This window comes from Hippocampus comes, unplaced genomic scaffold (genome assembly GCF_001891065.2).
Source record: "Hippocampus comes isolate QL1 unplaced genomic scaffold, H_comes_QL1_v1.1 scaffold67, whole genome shotgun sequence".
Taxonomy (NCBI): domain Eukaryota; kingdom Metazoa; phylum Chordata; class Actinopteri; order Syngnathiformes; family Syngnathidae; genus Hippocampus; species Hippocampus comes.
The window spans coordinates 2,275,067-2,298,780 of NW_017805221.1; the positions used below are offsets into that span (position 1 = coordinate 2,275,067).

The following is a 23,714-nucleotide window of genomic DNA, read 5'->3' on the forward strand; positions in this document are numbered from 1 at the left end:
GTGCTTCAAAATATGACAAACATTCTCCAGTCACAAGCCTACCAACTTTTTTTTTTTTTTTAAATGAGAACAAGAGAGGAAGGAAATAAAGATGCAGCTGCGTGGTTTTGGAATCCGCTCGCTCTTCTTATCTCACACAGAAGCTCTGTGTGGCACATCGATCCCGGATTTAAAACTACACTTTCACGTTTTAATATTTTTTTTTTAGATTTTTTTTTCCCCCCCCTCAAAGGACAAATTTCTCCCATGAAGACCATCCGATGGCTTCCACTGGGTGAGTCAGTATGTGCGTATGAACACCATATAATCATGCATTGTGACGATATTGATGCAGTATGTTCTTTCCTCAGTGCTGGGTGCTCTGCAGGCTGCGGCCGAGCTCTTCCACACCAAAGCGGGCCAGGGGACCGTCATCAAGTGCGGCCCGGACAACTTCGCCTCCAGCCTGGTGTGGCGTCGCGGCAGCCAGCTCCTCTTTAGGGTCACCAGCAAAACTCGCATGCTGCAGAGAGGTATGTCGTGTGTTGCCGCCCCAAAGAAAAATTTACAAATCCAATCACTTATTAATTCATCTTGTATTGTTTTCTGCCAGGCAACAGTAACATCGCAATGAGGTCCAAACAGAAGCAGGACACCAATTTGCAGATCTCCGTGGTGGAGGAAGGTGACGCCGGAGAGTTCACATGCGTGGTGGACAACAAGGAAACAGTGCACACGCTTGTCGTCGTCTCGAGTGAGCACTGAACTGCACACAAACAGGAGGGTGTTTGGGAATTGATGGACTTGAATGTCAATTTTTATAACAACAATTCAGGCGACATTTTTTTATTATTATTTCTCTCAACGGTGACGTAACAGCTTTCTGTCATTGAAAGGTGTATTTTTTTTAACAGCTGAACAGAAGGTCGTCATTGTTTCACGATTAATACTTGATTAAATATTTCGGGTATTTTTGTTTGGTGGTGCGCCGTAAGATTTTCCGAACTTAAAATGGGTGCCGTTGCGCAACAAAAGTTGGGAGTCGCAAAAAAGATGTTTTTTTAAATCTGCGAGGTTCCTAAAAAGACCAATTTTTGAAGTCTTCATGAATATGTGATTTGCTCAATATCCCATATTTTCTAAATCCTTACATTGTAACTAGGAGGAAGGATTTTTAATCCGCAAAATTAGCAATGAGGATGAAAAAAATGGGTTTATCCACATTCAGAATGAGTAAAATGAAAAAGCACGCAACCAAAGCGCAACAAATGAAAGACCTGCATTGTCATTGGAATCAAGTGTGTGTACTTTTGTGAGGGATTTTTTTTTGACCAGGCATTTAATTTATTTCATTATTTTTCTTCTTTTAATGACAATTTTTACCCATGGTGGATTTTATTTAATTTTTTTGTAGGCACAATGTTTAAACCAATCTGTCGTTTCCAACATCATAAAAAGCCATCCCGATATATAATACAATCGGAATCTTCATTTTAATGTAATTCACGATACCTAGTTCTATATATACAATGTGTGCAATAAGTTTCACACAGTTGTTATAATTTTAGTTTTCTAAAACTTTATTGCGACGTGTTAACATCAATGTATGGATTCTCGCCATATTTCCCTTCCATCCTAAAAAAACAAATGTCATATCAATTTATATTGACACCGCATTTTCTAATTTTTTTCTACAACAAAATCGAAATTAAAGTCACACTTCTTGTCCACACTTTCCATGTATTTAATCTATTTTATATCAAACTTTGAATTTAAATGTGGTTAAAATGTTAATTCGTTTATCATTCCATTGGTTGATTTATGTTACTTTGAATTTCATTCTTTGGTTTAACTTGCCATTTAAAACGTTTTTTCAGCAATTTATTACAAATGTTAATAATAAGTGACAGTTTATCTTTCAATGTCAATTACATAAAATTCTATTCCGAACAACTGTGGATGCACACAGGCAACTCAAGGGACGAGCAATCCTAAATCCACCAAAACAATATCTGGCGTTGTGAGTCAACGATGCGATTTCTACGGTTGTTTCCAGTGTCGGTGGACCCTCCGGGTGACGACCTGCGCCCAGGCAGTCTGGCAAAACTGCAGTGCCGCGTGGCCGGGCTGCCGTCGGACCCGCGGGTGGAGTGGAATCGACCCGGCGATGCTCATCGATGGGATCGCGGCCTGGCTCGCCTTGAGCCGGTGGAGGCGTCCCATGCTGGGAAGTGGCAATGTGTCTTCCACCACGATGGGGCCCACTACATGGAGGAAATCGAGCTTAGCGTGAAAAGTAGGACGTAGGAATCCAGTTCATTTCTACCAAAAGGACACTTTTTAATCAATCTGTTTGTTTTTATCCTTGCAGAAATGTCCATGACAACCATCTCCCCAAGTGCAAGGGGTAACTCGAACTTTTTAAACTCTTTCATGCATAAAATGTCCACTGTGGTACCCGCTGCCCCTGAAAGGGTTAATGTGAATGTTTCTAGGGGGGCAAAAAAAATGCATTAAAATGTCTTAAAATCAGCCTTGCAGAAGTCTCCAAAAATGTTAACAGGAACAGTCTCATATCAAAATGAATCTTCTTAAACATATAAAAAAATAAAATACAGTCTGACTCCCGCAGTACGATTGCACAATCGTGATGGCGGAAACAAGATTGTGCTTTTACTTAGCAGCTACTTTGTTGTCTGGGCTGATTTTCAGGTCATCCGTCCCCTGGCCCCATCATGGTGGCGCTTCCCAAGCTGGGCTTTTGGCTCGTGGCCTCCGGTGGCAGCCTGCTGGTGCTCCTGCTGCTCATCTTGGTCTTGATTATGTCTTGCCGCATCAGAAGAAGGAAGGTCAGAACACAAACATGGCCAACCTGCCAGCATTATTTTATTTTATTTTTTCTAAATGAACAGCATTCTTGTTCCGATTTGGACTTGATTGATTAAGAAGACCATGTTCTTAACTTCAGCTTTCTGGTCGGGGTTGAACGACAAAATACTTTTTGTCATCGACTGCAGCGCGATGGAAGCTATGCTGAGCACAATTAATCTACGTCATTGATATTTCGGCACAGTCCAGCAGTCTGCGCAAAATAGCAGTCAAAAATTTTTTTTCCCTTTCCTTCCCTTTGATGATCATAAACATCCATGGCAAGTCAACTATTAAATGTTGTGGGTCTGTATTTTATAGAGGTCTGACCTCAGAGCTTACTATGTGCCACGACCAACTTCGTGAAAAAAAACATCTCAAATCTTCTATCCATATTGAAATTTCTGTTGTTTTTCGTAAAAACAAAAATAGTACTCTGCAATTTTGTATTTTTATTCAAACATGCAGTTAAACACAATTCAATTATGATTTCAAGCTTTACCCGTAAATTTGCTGCCCTGTTACATCTGGCGTGTGCACCTTGGCCACCAGGAGGCAGTATTTTACGTAGAACTACACAACTGCAGTAATATTAGACCTTTTTTTTTTTTTTACTGAGGATAAAGAATATATGCCTGTGAATATTGAGTATGCTCTGTCTGCATGTGTTGCTACCGTTTGTGTTCAGATCTAAATAGTTTAGAAGTACTGTAATAATTGATGCCAGTGTTGTTGGCCTGTCCATGGATTTCCCCATCTCGCGTTAGCATTAAGCGAGCGGACTTCGTAAGCCAATGTTTGTTGACTTAAGTAAATACACAAGGTGTTTTATGGTAAGTTTCTTTTTTTTGTGGGTTTTTTGTTTTTTTGTCTTACTTGACTGTTATGGGCTGCTTGTTGTTACGTTAGCCGCCACGAAAAATCGCCTTGCAGCTTGAAAAACTTGTCAGTAAAAAAGTCCTCTCTGTGAGAAGCACGACTTCATAAAAGTGTACTTACTGCGAGGTTAAAGAAAACTGATGAGGAATTGCTACCAAGCTGTTTTGAAGAGTGACATCACAAGTTCACAAGGAGGGAGCACACACACACCCCAAAAGCTCAATAATTGTTTTGTTTTTTTCCTTCCCCCCAGCTTCAGAAGAGATTCCTGCAGATGAACGCCAGAAAACCGATGAGCGGCCGCCAATACTGCCAGTGTCGCGGGTATTTCATCTCCGTCTTATCCCCCTCTGCGCTCACTCGGCACATTTGGCAGCCACCGCTGTACTAATTAGTGCAAAAACCTCCCGTCTTTATCACAGCCCGACAGCTGCCGTGGCACCACGGCGGCCGGAGAAGACGACAACAACGACGACGAAGAAGAAGAAGAAGCCGCCCGCCCTCCCGATGTGCTGAAAAAGCGACTGAAGGAAAATAAAGAAAAAAGATGACGTGAGAGAGAGAGAGAGAGAGAGAATTAGTAAGACAATGACGAGCTGAATATAAATTGAATCGATGTGAACTTATTCACATGAACGGAGCAGATGAATTTAGTTCCAGCGCATTTTGAAATATGAGCTGCTTTGATGCCCTTTATCCCTGCGAGTTATTTTGACGCAACTCCTATTTTGTAATTATTTTTTAAAGATAGACTTTTCTTTTTTTTCTGTTCCTAAGTTGCAGTTCACGTGAATGGTTTGACATCTGTGGTGTACATCGTCTGTATATATATATATATGACTCTGGTTATGTCGGAGGCAAACTTCAATAAAGTAATGCTTATTTCCGTCTTCTCATTGCCTTTCGGTGACTTGAAAACACATTGCGTCGGGTAACGTCGGTGCGTTTCCCCACAACTGCTGCAGTCGGTCACGAGAACACAGGTGCGCTCACATGAAACGAAAACCACCAGAACATCCCAAATTTCAATCTAAAGAGGCCGCGTGCTTAAAAAAAGGAGGGGAGAAAACGAATCATTGATTATTGTCACTGCCTCCACATTTTGATGAGATTGTGAATTATTTGGGGGAAATGAGAGGAAAGCTGACTTGATGTCATGGTTCCAAAATATGATTTAAAACTTTTGAGGGTTTTTTTTTTTTTTTTAGAAACACCAAAGTCTCTGTAAAATTGATCCCAAATTCATTTTTATCTTTAAAATTGTCATTTTCTATATAATGTAATGTATAAAATACCAATTTGATGCAATGTGTATTTCTGTTTTATACATTGCGGAATGTAATTATTCAATATCAAGTTGATCCGACACTCATTTGTTTTGTCTTCATTCATATCCGATGTGGACTTTATATTAATTCTGTATTTACGTACCTCTTCTGTTGTGGATCAATATTTTCCCCCCTTATTACATCACGTAATATATAAACGAGACAACGTCATCACTTTGGGGATGAACTCACAAAATGCAAGCATATTCAAGAAATGATATGGTGATATTAATGGGATCTACGATATTTCCAGATGTCGACTGCCAACTTCCAAAACTTGTGAAGAGTAATCGTAAGTTTCTTTTTTTTGTGGGTTTTTTGTTTTTTTGTCTTACTTGACTGTTATGGGCTGCTTGTTGTTACGTTAGCCGCCACGAAAAATCGCCTTGCAGCTTGAAAAACTTGTCAGTAAAAAAGTCCTCTCTGTGAGAAGCACGACTTCATAAAAGTGTACTTACTGCGAGGTTAAAGAAAACTGATGAGGAATTGCTACCAAGCTGTTTTGAAGAGTGACATCACAAGTTCACAAGGAGGGAGCACACACACACCCCAAAAGCTCAATAATTGTTTTGTTTTTTTCCTTCCCCCCAGCTTCAGAAGAGATTCCTGCAGATGAACGCCAGAAAACCGATGAGCGGCCGCCAATACTGCCAGTGTCGCGGGTATTTCATCTCCGTCTTATCCCCCTCTGCGCTCACTCGGCACATTTGGCAGCCACCGCTGTACTAATTAGTGCAAAAACCTCCCGTCTTTATCACAGCCCGACAGCTGCCGTGGCACCACGGCGGCCGGAGAAGACGACAACAACGACGACGAAGAAGAAGAAGAAGCCGCCCGCCCTCCCGATGTGCTGAAAAAGCGACTGAAGGAAAATAAAGAAAAAAGATGACGTGAGAGAGAGAGAGAGAGAGAGAATTAGTAAGACAATGACGAGCTGAATATAAATTGAATCGATGTGAACTTATTCACATGAACGCAGCAGATGAATTTAGTTCCAGCGCATTTTGAAATATGAGCTGCTTTGATGCCCTTTATCCCTGCGAGTTATTTTGACGCAACTCCTATTTTGTAATTATTTTTTAAAGATAGACTTTTCTTTTTTTTCTGTTCCTAAGTTGCAGTTCACGTGAATGGTTTGACATCTGTGGTGTACATCGTCTGTATATATATATATGACTCTGGTTATGTCGGAGGCAAACTTCAATAAAGTAATGCTTATTTCCGTCTTCTCATTGCCTTTCGGTGACTTGAAAACACATTGCGTCGGGTAACGTCGGTGCGTTTCCCCACAACTGCTGCAGTCGGTCACGAGAACACAGGTGCGCTCACATGAAACGAAAACCACCAGAACATCCCAAATTTCAATCTAAAGAGGCCGCGTGCTTAAAAAAAGGAGGGGAGAAAACGAATCATTGATTATTGTCACTGCCTCCACATTTTGATGAGATTGTGAATTATTTGGGGGAAATGAGAGGAAAGCTGACTTGATGTCATGGTTCCAAAATATGATTTAAAACTTTTGAGGTTTTTTTTTTTTTTTTTAGAAACACCAAAGTCTCTGTAAAATTGATCCCAAATTCATTTTTATCTTTAAAATTGTCATTTTCTATATAATGTAATGTATAAAATACCAATTTGATGCAATGTGTATTTCTGTTTTATACATTGCGGAATGTAATTATTCAATATCAAGTTGATCCGACACTCATTTGTTTTGTCTTCATTCATATCCGATGTGGACTTTATATTAATTCTGTATTTACGTACCTCTTCTGTTGTGGATCAATATTTTCCCCCCTTATTACATCACGTAATATATAAACGAGACAACGTCATCACTTTGGGGATGAACTCACAAAATGCAAGCATATTCAAGAAATGATATGGTGATATTAATGGGATCTACGATATTTCCAGATGTCGACTGCCAACTTCCAAAACTTGTGAAGAGTAATCCCATGAGAAACTGATGGCTGTCTGACTTCCTGTGTGTGTGTGTGTTTGTGTGTGTGTGTGTGTGTGTGTGTGTGGGGGGGGGGGTCACACCTGCATGTGTCCTCTCAGAGCTGCGCTGAGCGCATCATCAGACCCACATGGTGTCTTCCGTCGCTCTCCATTTTCATTGTTCTTTCTCTCCCCTGCACTCATTGTTTTGCAGATGACTCGGGGGCGAGGCTGGCTACGCCTTGGACGGATCACCTGTCAATCACAATGACGACAACCAAGTAAGTGTTCTCAAATAGTCAAATAGTTTGGACTTTCCAGCATTTACAGTACATGGAGCGGCACACTGTGAATTTGATACCTGGGCCTTGAATGGAGAATTCATTCAGCGATTCGTGCTGCCGAAAGCACGTCTTACAACTGAAAGAAAAATCATGAATATTTTTGTTTTGTTTTTTTGAGGGGTGGAGGGTTAGGGGTGTTTGAATGTCATCTTTGTCTTAAAAACGCTGAAAAAAAAACATTTTTTTCTGGGGTCGAATAAAATCGCTAATATCGAACAAATTGGATTGAAAATGCGTACTTCGGCTTCGCCTTAGACCCCCTTGAGCCAGACAATTCACCAGTTTGTTACATAAATGGGGGCGTTTTTCATTAAAAACAACGGGATTACCTTTTCATGGCTTCATAACGGGGTGTGTGTGTGTGTGTGTGTGTGTGTGTGTGTGTGTGTGTGTGTGTGTGTGTGTGCGTGTGCTGTGCGTGTGTGTGTGTGTGTGTGGAGAGAGACACTAATGAACACACTCTGTGTGCGTGTGCGCGAGCATGTCGGCTCTCATATTCGCACCTGGGGTGTCGTTTCAATTTGTGCAAATTATCAGCAGCCAAAGTCGCGTCAGATGATGTGATTTTCGACAACAAAATAAGCTTGTGTACACGCAGTGGGCGACTTGACGTGAAAACAGACAATAAAATGATTTGGGCTGACATTTGCCGAATGAGCGGCAAAAATCAGTATGTTGGTGCCATTTTCTTTTCCCGCATGGAATTTTGTAGAGCGAAAAAAAAAGCACTGTAATTAGAAATGGGGTTGCTAGTTATTTTTTCCTGGAATACAAATGCAAAGTGTGGTCGGGATGGGCAGGACGTGTCCTTTCTAACCTCATGCAGAAATCCAGAGGGACTGGAAGCGTCACAGAAAGGCGTACTTGTTAGAGGACAGCAAATTGTTTCAAAAGCACTAAAACAGTTGCGCATGTGTTTGGAGAAGATCAAATTAAGTTCAACTTTTAAAGTTTTACTTTCATCCTGAAAGTTGACTTTGTGAGGAGTGCGGAGCCACTTGTTGCTAGGCAGACTTTGTAGGGCTACAGCCACGACCACCAGACAAGGGAATGGGACCGGTCGACCAATGCATTTTTTCTTTCTTATTTTTTATTTATTTATTTATTTTTCTAATTTAACACACATTAGTGCAGTGTCAACTAAATCTATGAACTCAGTTTCTTTTTCTCTGCTTTTCGGTTAAACTCCTCCCCTGGCCTGGATCCCAATCTAATACTTCTTTGTGACCACACACCCGGTGCAATATGTTCATTCACTTTATCACTTTAAAGTGTATCCCTCAAGGAAAATGTGATCCTCCACACTGTAATGATGTGAAGAAGAGACATGATTAAGCAAATATGCAAATTAGACCGCACGGTGCCACATAATGAATCCTGCGAGGGATATGCCCCCATTATTACAATTATTCTTTTTTTTTTAACTATATTTACATACAGTTTGTAGCAGTCACACTTTTGCCCTCAAGTTTGTGTGATACCGATTAAAAAATCCATATATATTTAAAATTCTTTTATTTGCCTAAAATATGTTTAGAAAAAAAACCCAACAACCCAATTGCAGTGGTAATGTGAAATGTCATCACGCATGAGTAAGAAGATGACTAATATTGCGACGTGGCGATTAATTAGCGACTGTGCGCTTCTGTTTTCAGACCAATCACATCCATGCGCATTGGGGGAGGTGCAACAGCAACGCCACCGCCAGTCAAAAGTCATTCTGTGATCACTCTTCAGCGCTCGATAACAGAGTCGGCATCGATAACTGTAAGTACAGCATACTCATTTGACGCGTACTGTCAGCTATTTAAGACGCTTCTTTACCGAAGAAATATCGCAGCATGAATGTACAGTTCACAAAGCAGCGCCCAATGTGAGCTGAGAACACCATTTGGTAAATGAGCAAAATATATTTTTGGTATATTTCCGTAATGGTTAATACACCATTATGTAAAATATAAAATATCGTCTTTTTTTGGTTTGTTTTTTCAAACAATAAAATAGCACAATCCCACCAAAATTGAAAGAGTCCGCATTGCTTTAGTGTCAGATGGTCTCTTTCTTAATTTATATTACCGGTATATTATTTCTCCCTCCCGAAAGTTGACCTATCTTTTCAACCCTTCTTTGCTTTTTTTTTTGGGGGGGGGGGGTTCTTAATCATAAAACATTATTTTTATTGTATTATTGTTTTAAAAAAAAATTGTTCTATTATTAAACACCAGCTAAATGAAAACTTCTGCGTGTTTTAAATGACTTGTATTTCAGTCCAGTCGTTCTACATATCGTTAGCCTAAAAACATACCTGCCGAAAATAAATACATAAAAACCCAGAAGAGTTCAGTTTCCTCGAATTAGCCTTTGCAGATGACCATGACCCGGATCACTGTGAATCCGCACTGAACAAAGAAAAAAATACAACCTCAAGCAACCACATTGGTGCTATTTATTGATTTGGTGAAGTTACAAATGGCTTCGGCTATTCGGCGAATGATATTGCATAATATTTCATGTAAAATCACTGGTCGTGTTGTTCGTAGAACATGTAGTCAAGTTTCAGATGAAAACAACCAAACAAAACTATATGTTCTGTATTTATTCTCAATGCACAGCGGAAGGCAGCATCAAGCTGAAAGTGCATTGGTGACCTGAATCGCTCCAACCACGTTGCAAGTACATCTCGGCATGCATCAACAGAATTATGACAACGGTAGTCATGCTGCCTTCTCAAATGCCTTCTCATTATCACAAACATGGCTCCACGGTGTTGTTGTTGCTGCTGTTGCTGTGTGGCATGGCATAACGCACATGCACGCTTCCCTTTTTTTTGGTTTGTTTTTTCAAACAATCCCACCAAAATTGAAAAGAGTCCGCATTGCTGTACTGTCAGATGGTATCTTTTCAACCATTCTTTGCTTTTTTTGGGGGGGGATGGGGGGTGGAGTTCTTAATCATAAAACATTCTTTTTATTGTTGCATTATTGTTTAAAAAAAAAATTGTTCTACTATTAAACAGCAGCTAAATGAAAAATTCTGCGTGTTTTAAATGACTTGTATTTCAGTCCAGTCGTTCTATATATCGTTAGCCTAAAAACATACCTGCCGAAAATAAATAAATAAAAACCCAGAAGAGTTCGGTTTCCTCGAATTAGCCTTTGCAGATGACCATGACCCGGATCACTGTGAATCCGCACTGAACAAAGAAAAAAATACAACCTCAAGCAACCACATTGGTGCTATTTATCGATTTGGTGAAGTTACAAATGGCTTCGGCTATTCGGCGAATGATATTGCATAATATTTCATGTAAAATCACTGGTCGTGTTGTTCGTAGAACATGTAGTCAAGTTTCAGATGAAAACAACCAAACAAAACTATATGTTCTGTATTTATTCTCAATGCACAGCGGAAGGCAGCATCAAGCTGAAAGTGCATTGGTGACCTGAATCGCTCCAACCACGTTGCAAGTACATCTCGGCATGCATCAACAGAATTATGACAACGGTAGTCATGCTGCCTTCTCAAATGCCTTCTCATTATCACAAACATGGCTCCACGGTGTTGTTGTTGCTGCTGTTGCTGTGTGGCATGGCATAACGCACATGCACGCTTCCCAAGGGAGATAAATTGGCAGTTGATAAATCGGGGAGGCACGCGCCGCTGTTTGCCCCCCCAAAATGAATGTCGACGTGACTCAAGTGTATGTGTTCAGCTTGTGCCTAATTGCCGTGGTGAAAAGTAACACAACTCCACTTTATTTATAGAGCACTTTAAAAACAACCATGGCTGCATGCACAATGCCGTACATTAATTTAAAAAAAAATCTGACATATAAAAGCAAAGAGTGGCTAAAACATGAAATTGATCACATGAAAAGAGTCTCATTGATGTAATGATCATCCGCATAGCGCGGAAAGGAGATTCTATGATTTCTGCCCAAGGGGCAGCAAAGACAATGTGAACAGCAGGGGCCCTAAAATTGAACCCTGTGGAACACCAAACGACAGTGGGGCAGAGTGGGACTCGGAGCATCCAATGTTAACACCAAAAGGCCTGTCTGCCAGACAGGACCTAAAGTCAACTGCGGTTGAGATCTTGATTGATTAATTTAAGTCTTGTGATCTTAATAAGCAGTAAAAAACGAGACGGCAGCAACTTGGTGGAACGTGAACCAGGAACAGCAACAGATTTGGGAGCAGTAAGATACTCTCTATTCATAGCCGTATTAAGACGTGTTTTTTTTGTTTTGTTTTGTTTTTTTATGAGGTTGGATCCAAAGATGATTCATGCCTTTTGTATTGCCTTTTGACAGCCCCAAAACACCAGCTTCTTAGATTCATACAGCATCTGTCTAATCTGGAAAAAAAAAACAACCCCTTTTTGCATTAGTAGTTCTACTAAAGAGTGTGAGTATTTTTGGTCCGCTTTTTGTGGGCTATATTATTAGGCGCACCTGCATTTTTCATTCCCGATTCAATGGAAAATGTAGTCTTTACAAGAATCAATAGAACTTTTAACAACCCCACTCAGAGAAGTTTAGAGAGGAGCCTCGAGCGCAGTCTCCGTGTGCTGTGGTTTCCTTTCAAGCGAGGGAGAGATCCGTCTTTCTTGGAAGAGATGAGGTGTGGGAGGAAGCACAAGAGAGGGGCGAATCAGGATAACAATCTTAACTAAATCAAGGCCCGCCGCAAGCCTCGGCGAACGCACATGTAAAGCCCGCCGCGGGACGCCCACTCTCCACTGTCGGCGGCTTTTTTTTTTTTTATTTAATCTCTGCTGAGTTCCTCAAATCTAAGACCACCACAAAGGCGTCACTTCCTCCACGTCCACACCCCACCACTACGTATTTTGCACTAAAAGCAAGAACTAGGAATTCAAGAAAACTTTTTTTTTTTAATTTTTGAACTGTATGAATGTATTACCAAAAAGAAGAACAAAAAATTTATATAATAAGACACAAACAAATACTTGCAAAAGAAACACATGGAAATAGTTTGATTTTGCCAACACTGCAACTTATCTGGACCATAAAGTGTGACAAAAAACGGTTTGTCTACATTTTTTTTTTTTGCTTGCAGTTTTTCATTTAAATGTTCATCTTGTAGTTTGAAAGTTTACCACATCCGTGCGTTTGAAGATGAACTATTAGTATACCAACACATACACATAACAATACTCAAAAGCATATATTCTTTATCCTCGCTACAAAAACGAGTCATATTTTTGGGGGGGGGGGGCGACGCTGAGAAGGCGGACCTTCAGGACAGTGATGATACTTCCAGACTCGACGTTGTCCCAGCGCATTTCTGAGGCGAGGCAAACCTAAACAAACACAGAGCGAAATGAACCAATCAGCGAAGAGCGGATGTGACGCATCTTCTTTTGAAATAAATGCTTCCATCTGGCGTGAGGTTTTCATGATTCTCTGTGTTTCTGCTCACTTGAAATTGAGTTTCATTCTGAGTGAAACAAACTATCTTCTCTCTCGCGCGTCCTTTTTGAATGTGATGAGGATGGACTTCTGTCACCGAAGAGTGATGTCGCTCACGAAGAATACATGCCGGCAAATAAAGGAATTTGATTGCACGTTTTGTTTTGGACCGGGGTCGAGTCGCGGTCGAGGGCGGGCTTGTGCAGACCCGTTTCTTTTGTGCAGAAAGAAAGTGGATTTCGCTTGCCAGGCTACATGATCCTAAAACCCCGTCTTCACCCGCCCCATGGGGCCAAAACGTCACTGAACAAATTCAAGGCCTTTTTCCAGACACCCCTGGAAGAAGATGGCGATTTTAATCAAGCGGAGCAATACCAAGACTGTACATGTATGTTATGTGTGTTTTCCTCTTCTCTTTTACAGGCCGGCATGAAGGTCATCGTAGAGATGCTCATCCTGGCCGCGCTCATTTGGACACCAAGTAGGTTACATGTGAGGACCGATGATTCCTGCCCGCGCTTGCTGTATGAACTCGCTTTGAGTGCATGTGTGACACAGGCTGCGAGAAGGTGGTCTACATCAAAGAGGGAGACACGGTCACGCTGAGGCTGGATGGACTCGAAGCCAATAACGAATACTTGTATTGGTCCCACCGTAGTCTCCAAGAAGGCTGGCTGGCCTGGCAGCATCCCTTGAGGGGCTGGTCCTTCACTAAAGGTGCGCTTGCGTTGCCATGAGGGGAAATTCAATCGGGAGTTGTTCCCATGATGGCGTCTTTGCTTGCAGATAAGCGCTGGGCCGGCAGGTTGTCCGTTTCCCAAGACGCACTGAGCATCAACGGAGTCAAAGAGCATGACTTTGGCACGGTGGTCTTTTCCAGACTCTCCAACCTACATGCTAAAATCACTCCAGTGAAGAGTTTCACAGTCTCCAAAATCACAGGTGGGCTACCAGAGTGTTGCAAATAGGGATGTTTGAGACCACTTTTTCAGGATTCGGTATTGACTCTTGAGTACTCACTGATACCAAGTACCGATACCGCCAGTATGATTTCATACATTTCAACAAACACAAAAAACAGATTGGGGCGGCCCGGTGGACGAGCGGTTAGTGCGTCTGCCTCTCAGTGCAGAGGTCGTGGGTTAGATCCCGGCTCCAGCCTTCCTATTTGGCTCCCATGTTCTCCCCGGGCCTGTGTGGGTTTTCACCGGGTACTCCGGTTTCCTCCCACATTCCAAAAACATGCATGGCAGGCTGATCAAACACTCAAAATTGTCCAGAGGTGTGAGTGTGAGCGCGGATGGTTGTTCGTCTCTGTGTGCCTTGCGATTGGCTGCCAACCGGTTCAGGGTGTCCCCCGCCGACTGCCCGAAGACGGCTGGGATAGGCTCCAGCACCCCCTGCGACCCTTGTGAGGATAAGCGGATCAGAAAATGGATGGACAAAAACAGATCATTGTGAACAAAGACAAATAAAGGTTATCTTGTCTTATCTCATCAAATATCTCGATTTCCCCAGTGTCTGTCGACGCCAAATACACTGTTCTGGTGTCCCATGAAGTCGTGATGCTCTCCTGCCACGTGGACACTCCTCCAAATCACCGCAAGCCGGACCTATACTGGTTGAATCCGGTGGGAGAGAGGATTACTCTGAGCGGAGGACAATTGCGAGTGGCTGTCACGGGCCGAGACAACGGCCGGTGGCGCTGCGTTGTCGTCAAGGATGACGGGGAGGACACGGCCTCGCTTTTCATTACGGTTCTCGGTCAGTCACCTTCGCTCGATTATTTCGCTGATTCTTTTGACATGTCATCGGGAACATCAGTAGCTTGTACGAGCCATTGATTTTTTTGTTTTTTTTTTAATGTAAATTCTGCATTCTGAATTTTTATTTGAATTTTATTTCATGCTCATGAAAGTGCTTCTGAGCTTCAATTCTTTCTGCCTCCTTTTTCCAGACCTCTTACCAGCTCCTGAGTTTCCTCTGTACACCTCGGAGCAGTCGTCTCTCAGCGTCCCTTGCCCTTTTGCCTTTAACGTCTCCTGGGAACAATTCCAATCCAGGAACGTCAAGAAAGTCAGCTGGTGTTACATTCCAAAACTATACTGGCATCACTTCATCATAAATCCGCAGATGATCCTGGTCTTCTCCCCAAAGAATGCGGAACAGGGCTGGAGGTCAAACACGAGCCGGGGAAAAGGTTTTGTGGCAGACCTCCAAAAGGGTGGCTTGATTTTAAGCAAAAAACAATGGGGAGTAGAGGACCGAGGACACTACAGGTGCAAGTTCAAATTTGGCAACAGCATCTCCCTGAGCAGGAATGTGAGTGTCGAGGTGTTAAGGGGTAAGTCGAGAATGGCTACTTCATACATGTTGACCAGTGTAAAATGCTTTTTTTTTTTCCATGTCAAATCCATTTGAAAAATACAATTCAAATAAAATTCACTCATAAATTCCAGACAAAAAGATGAAAAAAAATACCTGTCCAAATGAGCTGGTAGGAAAAAACAGATTATCCAATTGCAAAATAAAAGTTTTTTTTTGGGGGGGCAGGAAAAAAGCCTAGACGGATTTCGAGAACCTTCACCAGAGCTAAATGGAAGTTTTTTGGCTGGGTCAGAGCCAAAAGTCCAAATCTTTGGGGGAGACCTTAAACTTCGATACCCCTGCAACATGAAACACTTGGCGAAGTCGAGTGCTGCAATAGAATCATTATCATTGTAAAAAGAGTGATCAAGACAATTAGAATAACAAATAATAACTAATCATAACTTGTTCTTTTTTTCTTGTGTAATGGTAAAAATACAATTCCAAAATAATGTCTATATTTTCAAAGCCCACGATAATGCATTAACTACAAAACACCAATGACAATAATAATATTAAAAACAATACAATAAGTGTCAAACAAAAATGACATGAGTCATAATTTTATAATCATCAAAACAATACATGTAAAAAAAAAATAATGTGAATAGACACAGTGTATTTGCAACCCTGTATAATTTAATAAAAATAAAACAACAACAACAATAATATCTTCTTTGTATTGGTAAAAATACATGACGAGAATAATGGGGTGGCATCTGGGTGGTTCTCAGAAAGTATGGTGCCGAAGTGAGAGCCCAAAAATGAACTTTTGAACTTTTGAAAGTTCAAGGCCAGGTCAGAATGATAATATTCTGTCAATCAAACGTTTCTGCAATGTGCTGTGAATAAATAAAGAGGCTATTGAATGTTGTGGCACTCCCTTGTTTCATATTGGAGGGCTCGGAGGCGGCAGTAAAACAGGCCAAAATACACATGGGTGAGAAATAGACGTGGAGGGCTGGGGCAGCTTGAAAGTAAACACGATGTCTTTCTGTCGATCCAACTAGTCGTCTCCTCCGCGGGATTGGTGCTTCACAGTGGCCAGAGCGTCAATCTGACCTGCAGCCTTGGCAAGGCCTTGCCCCGAGACCACTGGGTCAAGTGGTTCCCACCTGAGCGCTCCGCCGCACGGTCTCTGCTCAGCTTCGGCCGCCTGGACCCCGCGCAAATCGTCCTCGCTGAAGTGGGCCCGGACGATGGCGGCAGGTGGAGGTGCGAGCTGTGGCGTAACAACACAAGGCTGACGTCGGCTGAAATCACCTTGGCCGTCAGCCGCCAGCTGAGTGTGTGGATGCTTGTGAGCATCGGCGGCACTGCGGCCATCATCGCCAGTCTTCTCCTGCTTATTTGCATCACCTGGAGACACAGACGGGTAAGAGAAACACAATTTCTCTGAAATGTTTCAATAATCATTGTCCTCTCCCTTGGTCTGTCTGGCTCAGCGGAACACAAGACGCCACCGACATCGCGTCTGCCGCTCCAATCAATACGTACCGACGTTCACTTCCCGTGGGCGTGACACAGCGCCACTCCCAGGGGCCCACCAGTCTGAAGGATACACGGAGTGTTTTCCTCAAAGAAAAACCATGTTCAAACAGACGTCTCTTTCATATTGTCCCCGTCAGTCCGTCTCTGTTGCAGCCCCAAGCCCAAAGTAATTTGATGTGAGATATGTCCCGCGGCGTTTCAAAATAAGAAGTGCGAGTTACATAGCCTGCCGATGCTAGCGGATGATGTCGCCGAGTCCTTGGAACTGTAATGTAAGCTTAATGCATCGCAGCACATTATGCAAACACAAAGACATTGTGTTTGTGTTCTTTTTTTCCGACACAAATAAAACGTATACATGCAGGGTTTTGCATTGGACAGTGACAATTTGCTTGGTTCTGATTTACTCATCCATCCATTATTGATACCGTCTTGTCCTCACAGTCATACCTAAAATAAACACAACATAAGAAACACGTTTTTTAATTATAGGAGGTAGCCGGAGAACCTTGAAAAACCTGAAAGATAAAAGCTAAGAATATGTGCCCCCCCCAAAAAAAAATTGAACCAGACTAGCTGCTTTAAACCAAAACATCTGACTATTTTTTAATCTCAGGATAAAAGCTAAGAATATGTCCCCCCCCAAAAAAAATTCTTTAAACCAAAACATCTGACTATTTTTTAATCTCAAAGATAAGAAAACCTTGATTTGTCTCACAATGGAGAAATTCCCAATTTCCAGCAGCAAAGTTATGAAAGGGAGACAGTCGAAGACAAAAAGTATAAATATAGATGAGATGGGTCCTTGAGACTTTTTCGTGTATCCTGTTATGATAGACACTTCCACCCAATTTCAGGATGGTTGCTGAAACTGGTTTGGGCTAATCACTTTCCAGGGGGCACTCTTCAGGGATCATGTTCAGACCCCCTAAAATTTTCACCAGGGTACATGCACTTGCAAAAATTTGCAGGTTCCTGAGGTCCCCTTAAAAATGTGATGCAAAAAAGCTAGGGAATGTAGTGTCATGAATGTCCACCCAATTTCGCATTGAGCGTTGTAATTCGTGACAGGGGCTAATTTGTTTCAATTCTTTCTATTCTGACACACACACGCACACACACACCACGACAGATGCTCACACTGTTGCTTCAGCAGAATGTCATCAGTGTTTTTTTTCCCCTTCCTTGTACTTTTGGTGTAAAGTTTGCTCCCCTCTTTAATGTCAATCTCCGACACCGTCCGTGTTGCTTCACCTTGTGACTCTCATCTGCCGTGATGCAACACGGGGCAATCTGACATCCGGTCGGGTCGGGCAGAAAGAAATCACATCAAGCCAATTAGCGGCGGAAAGGAACATCCCCCCGTTAGGAGCCTGACAACCCCCTCGCAAATTATGCCAAGGATGAAGCATGCTTCTCATAAGACCATCCTTACTAAAACGTCATTTTTAACAATAAATTGCAGTACGTGGCTCAATATATCAAACTTTGGCTTCAATTTTTTTTTTCCTGGAGACTACGACTAACCTGTACTTGAAAGTTGTTATGGGGAGTTCAAAGAGAATGGTAAACAAATAATCTGTTGTGTGTTTCAAGTGTAATTTTCAGTGATCACTCAATCTTTAAGATTAACTATATTTTGTTCTTTTTTTCCTTTTTGAGGCACAGTAGTTTTCTTTGTTCTCAGCACTTCACAAAATGGAGCGTGGGTGTAAAGGATCAACACAACTAAGTGGTTATTAAATGTCAGCTACTCCATTTATACTGAAGCCCACCTTCGTATTATTGCACGAGGAAATGAGCCGCATTAAAATCAACATATACAGTATGAAGTACGCTCCACCTCCATCGCCACCTGATTTATCGAATTAATAATCCAAATAGACAACCTCATCTTGTAGCTGCACTGTTGTGTTGAACATAAATTGGGAGGACAACATGCAGGGTAACTGCAAATATTCTCAGTGAGGTGAAAAAGACTTGAATAGTTCTAAGACCTATTATTCTAATTATTCTCAGTCCGTGGTTTCGACAGGCTAATATTTCTTTCATTGGGTTTGAAGACCAAGTCAAACGTTCGCCCTTGAATTCTGCCTATCAACAAGAGAGACCACTGAGATGGAGTGGGATGCCCTAGCTGTGACTGAAAACGATTGGGATGTTTTGGGTGACATCCGAGCATTCTTTTATCACGCCAGCGCGAGACGCGGTCGAAAAGTTAATTTCGGTTGACAGCAGAGGGCGATATTGCTCAAAATGGCGGCTCCCTGAGATGGCTCAAGAATGAATTTATCTGGCATTCTTTACGGTGTTTAGACTCGTGGTGGCACATGCGACGCATTCTTTAACCCAAAATATTTGAGGTTAGCTGAAACATATTGTTTCCTTTTCAAATAAAAATAATCAGTGAAAAATGATCCATAATGTGTAATTTCAAAATACTGTTATACATTTGTCATGTTGCCTTTTTTTTTGCTCCATATTAATTGGTTTGAATGATTTATTATAAAAGGCAGCGCAGTGGTGAATGTAGTGACAATGTTTTGGGCTTCTCAACAGTGTTGACAAATGCCTCCAATACCGGAGTGTTAAAAAAACACTGCGCTCAAATGCAATCTGCATTATTTCCAATAAGTAGCTGCTCTAAGTATGCCTACTGTATGTAAATATATCGATTTACAATATTGCTCCCTCTAACCAGTAGAGACATAAGGCATGTTGCAAGGGGGCGCAGATTGAAACAAAGTACTGAAAGATTACATAAATGCATTTTCCCCCGGGATCACTAAGTACAGTATATGCATTATGCATGCTTCATTACCATACAAGAAAAAAAAACAGCATACAGAAGGCAATAAACAACATTTATCCTGCGTTTTTAAGGACACTCACCTTCTGTATTTTCATGTGTGTAAGTCTCTATAATAGAGTGTATGATTCACACATTTCGTAATGAGCTTCCAAATAACTTTTCTCTCATATTCTAATTTAGTGTGACATACGTGTTGATTTTGTTTGTTTTTCTCCATTTAACTTGGACCAAGAGTGCATATATTCCAGTGCAGTGCCCTCACTTCATCGAGCCTATTCGAGCTGACTTTGTATAAGGTGTGAAAGTAGTTCACACCTTGCTCTGGTCACCAGCCAATCGTAGGCTACTTAAACAACCATTCATACTTCTATTGATTAATCTATTTATTATACTGTACTTATGAGTGTGAATGGTTGTTCGGTCGATTTGTGCCCCGTGATTGGCTGGCAACCAGTTCAGGGTGTACCCCACCTACTGCCCCAAGAAGGCTGGGATTGGCTCCAGGATGCTCGCGACCTTTGTAAGGATAAGTGTCTCAGATAGTGGATGGATAATATTGTAGACTCTACAATGTGGAATTTTATTTTTCCTCATTAAAAAAACATGACCAAAAAAAGCCGCTGCTGTCTGCACTCGGGTCAGCATTGCTAACTCAAGGTTAAATAAAATCTATGAATAAAAGTAAATATGGTCCGCTTCACCTTACTTCAGAAGTATGTGACATCCTATAGTAAATATTTTTATGCCAAAGGTTTGCTCTGTGCGACCTGTTAGAGGATTAAACACAGTGATTTGACAGCTCGCACGCTTGGCTTGCTCGCATTTGATCAGGCTCCCCAGGACCGACTTGACTCCGTGGCCCCCATCTACACCAACATCATCCTCCTCCCGCAGGCTAAATGTTTTCTTATACAAGCCCACTATCTTCGTCTACAAGTCGGAGTCCATTTCACTCCCTTGCTGATTATTCTAGCTTTTATTTTTCAGGGCCGGCGTGCTTTTGGACACCTATAATTGGCCATAAAAATCATTAAAAAAGAAGATAACGCGCTCTCTGAGTCCAGAGAGGGTCATGTAATAGAGGAGGGGGTGCGAGGGGGGGGGGGGCACCAAAAGTCCATCATTGTGAAATATTTTCCCCTGCAGGGCCAAGAGACTCTATGGTGCGGAGTCTCGCTCGTTTAAAGCAAACACCAAGCGGGTGTCAGCTTGATCTATCACTGACTGCACACATACACTCTGGCATCCCTTGTTTTGTTCAGTAGGGTTCAGCTTTGCTTTGTGTGTACTCAAATTCATATTCCCGTAGAACAATAAAGACACGCTCACACTTGCTTGACTGCAATTTAAGTGTCTGACAGTTTACATTGCAACTGTGTGTGCGTGTGAGCACTGTCCTCATACAAGAAAGCAGATTTGATTGGTTCTACACATTTCTTTTTTGATTGGAGCATTGCTTCTGGAACAAACGCATACAATATTACTTGACCCTGGATGCTTTTATTGGTCCAACTGGTTACACCGTGACACAGACAGAGCAATCAGTGACAGACTGAGCACCGGGGATGACGCTCCACCGGGGCTATAGCCACGTCAGAAATGTGTGTAGCCCTTGTGAAACCCCTCATGCATTTTCTTGTATATTCTGCAATGCGTTTAGAAATTATTTTCTCAGCCCCACTGTGTCTTGGGTCAAACACCCTTTTAGTCGTGGAGCCGTGCCTGCTGGGGACCAAACAGACATTTTTACACAGGGTCTAAAATGTTTCGTTGGGTTGGATTGCGTTATATTTGAGTAATTTCACAGACCATAATGGCGAGATCCGCTAACTGACAGCAGCTATAAAACTCGCAGGCACGGCGCCAGTATTGTTTTTTTTTTCTCTTCTGAGGTTTAGGGGGAGCTTGACCGATTTGTGGAAACGTTTGCCGCATGACGCATGTCAAACGTTCCCACAAATCCTTTTGGAAACTTTTTGTGTGTGAGGAACCCCGCTGCCTTGCGCAGGTGTTCAGCTACCACCACATTTATTTGACTCGAAGACTTTTCGCCGTCTTCGATTATGTCCTGCATTTATTTTCGTTTTAAAGCACGTCATTATTTAGTACACCTTATTAAAATAGTAAGTATTTTTATTGCCTCACTTTTTTGTTCCTCAAGTAGAAAACATTTCACGTAGCATTGTTTGAGAAACATTCTAAGCCAGGTCACAACGTGTTGGTATGAAGTTGAATAGCCTCTGGATGTCGCTGTTCTCGCTGCTTCACTCTGGTGACGTACGGCAGCTACAAACCACGCCCTGTCCTCCACCCCCAACGCAACGAGTGTCCAATCAGAGAGCACGTTAACTTGTTGTCGTACGTGAGCTGAGCGGAAGTGAACGACCGACCGGGAAGGCTAATCCGCTTGCTACCAACACAACAAGGTAACATTTACTCAAATTTGTGTTATTTAGAATAGTTTTATGGCGACTTTCATGCATTCCCAGTCCCTTTAAATCACCTATGAGTCTCCTTGTATTAATTCTGGTCTATGGAAAGGCTTACAATAAACCGTGGCCTAGCGTTTGTGGATGCTAATATGCTAGTATGACATGCCAGCTTTAGTGGCAGAAATAACAAAACACTATTACGTGTGGATAAATTATCACCCCTCTCGGTAGGGTCGTTTCGTTTCACTTGCTCACAGTAGTGAATGTAAAACACCGGATGACGATAGAGGATCTGCATGGCCGAGGAGGCAGGAGACAATCAAGACTTTAAACTCAAATTGCAATTTATGACCACAGTGACAAGTGATAAAACAAATAAATAAGGCGAAACGAAAGGTCAAAGATGGCTTTGTTGTCTATTAATTATTTCGTCTATAATGCTTTTTAGAACGCGTTTAATTCTGGTAACCCGATGTTCAAAACATATTTTTTTAATAAATACTTTGCCGATAAATAAATGACAGAAACATCTTGGGTTTAATTCCCCTTTATAGATGTACAGTACCTACGTATAGTGTATATGGAAAAGTATTTATGTAACGATTACGTTAAAATGTATTGCGCTCAAAAGTTAAACGAAAATTATACCGAAATAAATATTTTAACACAGTCGTTGTAATTATTATGTTCAATAAAGGTAAAAGTTATCTTTAATATTTCTCCCTTTCATTAATCATCCGTATTTCACAGTTTTCTGCATGTTAAGTAGCGATCAGCATCTATCTCTGCGTTGTTTCGAGTAGGTGAGTTTGCGAATGGCGATTCACCGTACTTTGTTCGTTGCTTGTTTTTCCTTCCTCCTAATAAGGATCAGAGGATCGTATTTAAATTCCAGCTCATCAGCAAAATGGCTAATTCTTGTTTACATCTGCGAAAACGCCACAAAAGCCATTGCAGTATAAGCGGTTTATAGGCAGCGTTTAATTTAGAGTAAAACTCAAGTAATAAAATTGGCTTGGGGGGTGATTTTCAGAGTCATCACTTCCTATTAGCCCGAGGGCTTGTTTATTTATTTATTTACATTATTAAATGGAGTGCAGCCTGGTCGAGTTTGTGCTTGAATCTTAGAAAGTTGCAGCACCCCAGTCCAAACCAACTGGACTAGAACATTTTTTCCCCCTCCAAACACTTCTAATAAATCAAATAACAGTGAAGCAAAAAAGAGCATGGCTGATATGGTAGCTAGTGTTGGAATGAGTGTAGGATTCATTATTTAATTTCTGGTGCAGAATTCTTTCTTTCTTGTTGTTACACGCCTGGCAGACTCGTCAAATAAAACCCAAACAGACTTTGCGATGAGCACACTTGATATTCCTTGATGATGTCGTCCACTCACTGACCCGACTTGTTAGTTGTTGGCTCTCCCGAATTGCGTTTGAGCTGTGCTGTTTTGTCTTTTTAGTTTTTGATATTGGGATGCCATCTGCTGCTCAACTCGATTAAACGTTGTCACAATAGTGCCTTGGATGGGGGGAGCAAGTTGGCAACACATTGATTGTACAATCACGCATTCAAGATGTCACGAACAAGCTGCTAAATGCTTCAAGTTGTTTTTTTTCCGCCTGTTGAATTACTTGCAAATTACATTATGCACCCTACAGCGCGATTTGTCCGGATTAATCCGATTCCATTCATTCATTCATTTATTTATTCATTTATTTATTTATTTATTCATTATATTTAAATGAGCAATGCATACATCACTGTTTTATTTGTAGCAGCTTCGTCTTGTTGTACCGGACATCTCATTTTATAAAAAAAAAAAAAAAAAAAAAACAC

The 23,714-nt window shown here is 41.6% G+C and overlaps 2 protein-coding genes and 1 long non-coding RNA gene across 7 annotated transcripts; all 3 read left to right on the forward strand.

Annotated features, from left to right (window-relative positions):
• The first annotated feature begins 24 nt into the window (after window positions 1-24).
• LOC109515264 (uncharacterized) lies at window positions 25-4,341 on the forward strand. 4 transcript variants are annotated; one of them, XM_019868927.1, is made up of 8 exons: window positions 25-274; window positions 351-516; window positions 600-733; window positions 2,036-2,275; window positions 2,351-2,386; window positions 2,692-2,828; window positions 3,980-4,050; window positions 4,149-4,341. In XM_019868927.1, exons 1-8 carry the CDS (start codon window positions 64-66, stop codon window positions 4,240-4,242), a joined length of 1,089 nt encoding a protein of 362 aa, XP_019724486.1. In that variant the 5' UTR covers window positions 25-63; the 3' UTR covers window positions 4,243-4,341. The 4 variants fall into 4 exon arrangements, with proteins under 4 accessions (XP_019724486.1, XP_019724487.1, XP_019724488.1 ...); XM_019868928.1 differs by having other exon boundaries at window positions 351-512; window positions 593-733; window positions 3,986-4,050; XM_019868929.1 differs by having other exon boundaries at window positions 28-274; window positions 351-521.
• Window positions 4,342-5,374: 1,033 nt separating this feature from the next.
• Window positions 5,375-6,286, forward strand: LOC109515282 (uncharacterized). The gene is made up of 2 exons (XR_002168160.1): window positions 5,375-5,716; window positions 5,815-6,286. It is a non-coding gene; the product is annotated as an uncharacterized LOC109515282 (long non-coding RNA).
• Window positions 6,287-7,118: 832 nt separating this feature from the next.
• Window positions 7,119-17,009, forward strand: cd4-1 (CD4-1 molecule). 2 transcript variants are annotated; one of them, XM_019868922.1, is made up of 9 exons: window positions 7,119-7,279; window positions 8,998-9,109; window positions 13,197-13,254; window positions 13,332-13,490; window positions 13,560-13,715; window positions 14,292-14,537; window positions 14,731-15,117; window positions 16,151-16,515; window positions 16,586-17,009. In XM_019868922.1, exons 1-9 carry the CDS (start codon window positions 7,266-7,268, stop codon window positions 16,799-16,801), a joined length of 1,713 nt encoding a protein of 570 aa, XP_019724481.1. In that variant the 5' UTR covers window positions 7,119-7,265; the 3' UTR covers window positions 16,802-17,009. The 2 variants fall into 2 exon arrangements, with proteins under 2 accessions (XP_019724481.1, XP_019724482.1); XM_019868923.1 differs by lacking the exon at window positions 7,119-7,279 and adding an exon at window positions 10,749-10,805 and having other exon boundaries at window positions 9,089-9,109.
• Window positions 17,010-23,714: the final 6,705 nt, after the last annotated feature.